The sequence below is a fragment of the Terrapene carolina genome, unplaced genomic scaffold, assembly GCF_002925995.2.
Source record: "Terrapene carolina triunguis isolate 2854851 unplaced genomic scaffold, T_m_triunguis-2.0 Scaffold33891, whole genome shotgun sequence".
Classification (NCBI taxonomy): Eukaryota; Metazoa; Chordata; order Testudines; family Emydidae; genus Terrapene; species Terrapene triunguis.
In genome coordinates, this window is record NW_020698242.1 from 12428519 (window position 1) to 12434056 (window position 5538).

Below are 5538 nucleotides of genomic sequence, written 5' to 3' on the forward strand. Positions count from 1 at the left end.
GACGGGAAGAGGACTGGGCTCTAGAGCTGGGGGGGGCGGGGGAGGAGAACTGGCTGTCCAGGGGGGATGGGGAGCAGGCTGGACCCCGGGAGGGAGCATCTGTGAAGGGGGCATGAGGCTACGGAGCTGGCAGTGGGGGCGCCCGGCTGCAGGCAGAGTGTGCTCAGTGCGCGACTCCCTCCTGCCGGGCAGAGCGCAGGGCTGACGTGTTACTCGGCCTCAATGGTGACCGGGACGGGATTTTCCTGGCCGGCCTCCTCCGCCGGCTGCTTCTTGCGCGTTTCTGCTGGCGGCCGCGGCGGGGGCATGGTGGGGGGCTGCTTGATGGTGCCTCCTCCCACCTGTGGCCGCTCCTGGGGCTTCTGCTCGATGGGGTTCCACTCCTCGCCGCGGATTGCAGCCTGTAAAGCAGCCCCCACAGGGCACTGAGAGCCGAGTCACCCCTTCCCCCGCCCCCCCTTCAGAGAGCCTCCCTCAGGCCCAGGAACCCGTCCATACAGCTATCACCCCCCACCACCTCCCATTCACACAACGGGCGCCTCTGCTGGCCAACCTAGCTCGATGCACCCTGGAGGTTTTTAGGGAATCAGAACGCTCAGCATTTGAGTTAGCCAGCAGGGGGCACTCAGCGCCTGGCAGAGAAACTTCTCCCTCAGACCTAGGGAAAGCAAAGGAGGCTATTGCATCTCCTACCTTCCACCGGGCACCCTGCCAGCTCTGTACAAATATTAACTAATTAACCCCTCGTGGGGGACTGTAGCTAAACACCATCCAGTTTATTGATGGGGAAACTGAGGCATGCACCGATCCGGTGAGAAGCAGCAGCAGCTAGGACACGAACCCAGGAGTCCCAGTCCCCTTCTCTAATCACTAGACCCAGAAATGGAACCCAGGAGTCCTGCCTCGCTCATGCTCTAACCACTAGACCACATCACTGGGGGGCAAATACATTCCTGTCAACTATATCCCTGGTTAAAGCAGAAGCAAACAAAAGATGATTAGAGGCGTGAAACATGCCGGGTGAGTCGAAAGACAGATGCTGCCTGGTTTTCTGAGAATGGCACCAAGCCCCCAAGCGCCTGCTCTGTAGGAATAACCCCCCAGAGGGCTAACAAGGTAGGTGAGGTGACAGCACTGGGCACTTACCAACAAATAGATGCCACTTGCGATGCCCAAACACGCCGTGCCCAGAATGGTGGATAACAGGAAACCCGCAGGCACTGCAAGACTGAGCGAGAGAGAGATTTAACTCCAACCGAAACCTTTTTAAGACAAGCCTCCAAATAAATTAAGAGCAAAGGTTTCTGGGTAACGCAAGGCGGGAGCAAAGGTCTGTGGGTAGCGCACCGGGGAGCTGGTTCTCTCTGTGGATTCTGATGCGTTCCGCAGAATCCAGGCTTTTGTTTACCCAGAAATCAAACGTTTCCTCAGCTGGCGAGTCAAATCCCTGGTTCTCTCTGTGGCTGGCCAGACAGAAAGAGCCTGTCTGCTATGGGGGAGATGGTGCCTGGCACAGGGGGCACAGGGACAGGCTGGGTAGGATGCCAACCCCAAATCTCCAGCATGGGTTTAGCAGGAACAGTTCACTGCCCATTCCTGGATTCTCTCTGCTGTAATCTTTGGGGGATTGGAGCAGACTCTCCTCCCCGGGCTCAGAACCAAACCCAAGCCCCGCACACAACCTGGGAGAATTCCTGAGCGGGCGGAGCAGTCCGTTTACACAAACTCCCTGTGAACTGAAGCTGGGGAGACGCCTGCCATTTGACATCCAGGAGGCAGGAACAGATACGAATCTAGCCCCTGCCGAGAGCAACGGGTGGCTTCCCATCCCCAAATCAATGAAACCGTCTCACGCTTCCCATTCTGAAGGCTGGCAGAGCACATCCCAAACTCCATGCAACGCACACAGCCCCACTGAAATGCAGCCACCTCTGGGGTGGAGGGCAGCAGCCCACTGCGGCACTCTGTGTTGCATAACAGCAGGGGAAAGGGAAAACTTTGGGCCAGATCATGGGAGAACCGCTGCTTAAAAACAAAAAGAGTCTTGGGACAGTGCACACAGGCACTCTCATTCACCCAGAGCAGTCGTGGGCTCGGATCGATGTTGGAAGGGTGACGGTTACACTGACCCTATGGGGATCTGACCCCATGGTGAGAGGGGATGAGGGATTTCAAACCTGGTGCTTACGAAGAGAAGCCATCCCCTCTGGCTATGCACACCCTCTCGGTGCCGCCACTCAATCCAAGCCGGGCTGGGTCTTACTCGGGATCAGGCATGTGTATACTGAGACCTGGTTAAATGTAACCCCGGGTAGGAGTTGGCAGTGGACACACACACACACACACAGCTGGACTTACGCAGCATGCAGGATGGCCCGGACGTAGTAATTCCTAGTGATCGGCCCAAACACCTTCACCACGGCTGTCAAGTACTTCTGGCCACTGCATGGGGCGGAGAGAGAGCACACAGGGAAGGGGGGGTCAGAAAGGCATGGGATTCCCACAGAGGATGAGGCACATGACCCAGAAGGGCAGCCCTCCCTCTGCTCCCGATCACATGCCCCAATCTGCCCTGTGCCACGCCCCTCTCTCTGCCCCCTCTATCCTGATCAGGATCTAACATGCTCAACGAGGCAGTTGAAAACATTGTGGGAGCGCAGAAGTCTCCTCCCACCTGATCACCAATGACCAGCGAACAGGGCAGTGAGCTGCAGCCCCTGGCACTTGGGGATCTGAACTGCAATGTGACAGGGAGCCAGACAGGGCACAGAAAACCCTGCTGCTATGGAGGAAGTCAGCACCCTGGACACAAGACTGCAGGCCTGCGATACCCAGAGACCCGAGCCCAGTTCGGCCACTCCAGCTCCCTTACGACTTCCTCTCCAAAACCCCAGCAGAGCCCCTCCAGCCATGAATTTCAGGGCCACGACTGCATTTGGGGCTTTTTAACCCCAGCCGAGCCATGTTTCACTGCCATGGAAATGCCCCACTGCTGGCAGGGTGAGACCTTATCTAGCACGCCATCCTGCTGGCGGAATAAAGCTGTTCAGCCATGTGTCATAACCCTCATACTTCTCGGAGATTCTCCTGTAGTTCAGTCTGGAGATGTGCTGTTGGAGCAGGAAGAGGCACATTTTGGCCCTTCTAGGCCTGAAGAACACAGCAATTGCCAGACTGGATCTGACCAGAGGTCCAGCTAGCCCAATAACCTGTCTTCCACCGGCACCAACTGCTTCAGAGGAAGGGATGAGAAACTCCATAATGGGCATTAAGGATCACCCTGTCCATAGGGGAGAGTTCCTTCCTAACCCTTGTCAGTGAGTTGCTGGCTAATGCCCTGAAGCATGAGGATGTATTGGGTTTTATCCAATCTAATCTAACCATGGATGCTCTTTTCAAGCCTGCCCATGTCAAAATCCGTTTTTTAGGACCCTGCTAAGCTGTTGGCCTTCATATCATGTTGCAGTGAGTTCCACAGGTTACTTATCCATGGCTTAAGACACCATTTCCTTTCCTCAGCTTTGAGCATATTGCCTCCGCTCTCCATGCCATTCCATTGCCAGGAGGGGCTGCAACAGTCAGTTTGGGCCTGGACTGAAAGCCAGAAAATCCCCTTTGTGAGATCACCCTCCTCCCCCCCGACAGCTGGAGGCGAAGGCGGGGGAGTACTTACCATCTCTCCATGGTGGAACCCTTTTTCCGCTTCCCCCGGGGGTACTCCAGCAAGCAGATGAAGACCCCAGCCACTCTAAGAGGACCAGTCAAGGAAAATAGCGTCTCAGCGCCCCCACCCCCTTGGTCTACACAGCCTATCTGGAGCAGCCCATAAAGTACAGCACAGACCACGAGGTCAGGAGAAGCCTTTTTCAGACTCCCTCCCACATTCGCCGCCTGGATGGGACCTCGACTGCAGCATCCACCCTGGGGAACTTCTGCTGCCAGCTGTAGCAGCCTAGGACTGGCCCATCAGCCCATCGAATCCAGGATCCCACCTGTGGCTGTGGACAACGCCTGATGTTCCAGAGGGAGACAAGAAAAAGCCCATAATGCTGGCCAGCTAAGCAATGACAGGCAGAGGGTAACAACAGCTGACTGACCCCAGCAGGCGGAAGGGAGTTTGCCCCTGAAGCGTGAGGATTGGCTACCCCTGCTTTAGCACACAGAACCACAAAGGTTATCAACCAGCGGACAATTCCCCAGCCTCATTACAAACCCAGCCACAGCGGCTGGGCACTTCAACGCTTAGACCATGGAACTCGGCTAGTCAGTTTCACTGTTTGTTTATAGTAAGTTCCACTTCCGGGTTCCAATACACTGTCCCCAAAGCGGCTGCTTTTGGGTTTCTAGTCCCGTAGGGGGAGAGGGGTTGAAATGCCCCACCCCAATCTCTTCATTTTGACTTTGTGACATCGCGAAAGCTTTTCCAGCGACTCTCAACCTCTCGACAGCCGGGCACCCTTTTAAACCACTGCTGTGGTGAGGAAAGCCAGGACGCCGCAGCCTCCGGAGATCTTTGCCAGCAAGATGCCTCGGGAGCCCGGGGACAGATGGCGGTTCTGGGAAAGGATACATGGCATAGGCAGCAAACTGCCACCCTTTGAACTGAGCAGCTACCGCCACAATCCCTCCCGTCACTAGAACTAAGAGACAAGGGAGAGAGAGGGAGGAGGTTAATAAACCAGAGCGAACGTCCCCACACTCTGTCCTCGTGGTACCCAAGAGCTGAGCTCCTCTGAGCCCGGAACAGGCTCTGTCCCCATGTTCCTCTGCTCCAGAGCGATAGTTAATCCCAGGTCTAGCCATTCATTGAGCGCCCCACACGCCACGGCAGGTCGTTTCTGTCTGTTTACAGAGACACAGTTCTCATGCATTAGAGAAACAGCCCCCAACACGCCGCACAACCTCAAACTGCCCCCGCTGCTGCTCCCTCCCCCAGCCCGTATCGCGCCACCGACTGAGCCTGGGGAAGATTTTAAATCAAAGCCTCTCCTCGGGAGGAAAGAGCTGGAAACAGGACCCAACCTGAGAGGGTTTTTGCCATCCGGTGACGCCGAAAGAGGTCACCTCAACTTGTGACAAATTTAGCAGGAGAAATAACAATCCAAACGCACTCTGGGGCTCAAGCCAGGTCAGTTGGACACTCATTCGAGCTGGTCTTTGCACCAGGGAGTCAGACACCACAAGCACCGCTGTTTGGTCAGTTACACTCCAGCCTCTGGCCTGGCCATGGCATTTCAGCACAGCCCCGGCTACGCTGGTTTCAATTCCACTTGGGCCAGCCACCACGGACAGGAGAAATCACCTGCAAACCACCTTCAACTGAAGCTGAAGGACGGATTTAAATGTAAGAACACCGCCTGGGTAGAGGGCACCATGCGTAGCTGTGTCTGGCACGCTGGGGCGGGCACGCGTCACTGCAAGGGAAAGTGACACCGAATGGCCTCGGCTGGAGCTAGGGTTGGGGTGAGGTGGTAGGAGGGTGAAGAAGGATGAACTCGGGTGAGAGTTACAGGGAGCACTCAGCCGTAGGCACCAGTG

General features: G+C 56.2%; 1 protein-coding gene across 1 annotated transcript; it reads right to left on the reverse strand.

The window, feature by feature from the left end:
* Positions 1–209: 209 nt before the first annotated feature.
* On the reverse strand, positions 210–4803 carry LOC112106334 (cytochrome b-245 light chain). The gene is made up of 5 exons (XM_024199510.3): positions 4571–4803; positions 3674–3748; positions 2359–2442; positions 1147–1228; positions 210–401 (listed from the first exon to the last, which is right to left on the reverse strand). The coding sequence occupies exons 1-5, from the start codon at positions 4801–4803 to the stop codon at positions 210–212; spliced, it is 666 nt and encodes a 221-aa protein (XP_024055278.1).
* Between the last annotated feature and the right edge of the window lie 735 nt (positions 4804–5538).

Bases quoted from the DNA above. Each gene is read 5' to 3' on its own strand.
- LOC112106334 (XM_024199510.3), bottom strand. From the start codon at position 4,803: ATGGCTAGACCTGGGATTAACTATCGCTCTGGAGCAGAGGAACATGGG. The intron at 3,749-4,570 runs GTATCCTTTCCC...TGGTCCTCTTAG, and splicing joins CAGTTTGCTGCCTATGCCAT to AGTGGCTGGGGTCTTCATCT. The intron at 2,443-3,673 runs GTAAGTACTCCC...CGCCCCATGCAG, and splicing joins GGTTCCACCATGGAGAGATG to TGGCCAGAAGTACTTGACAG.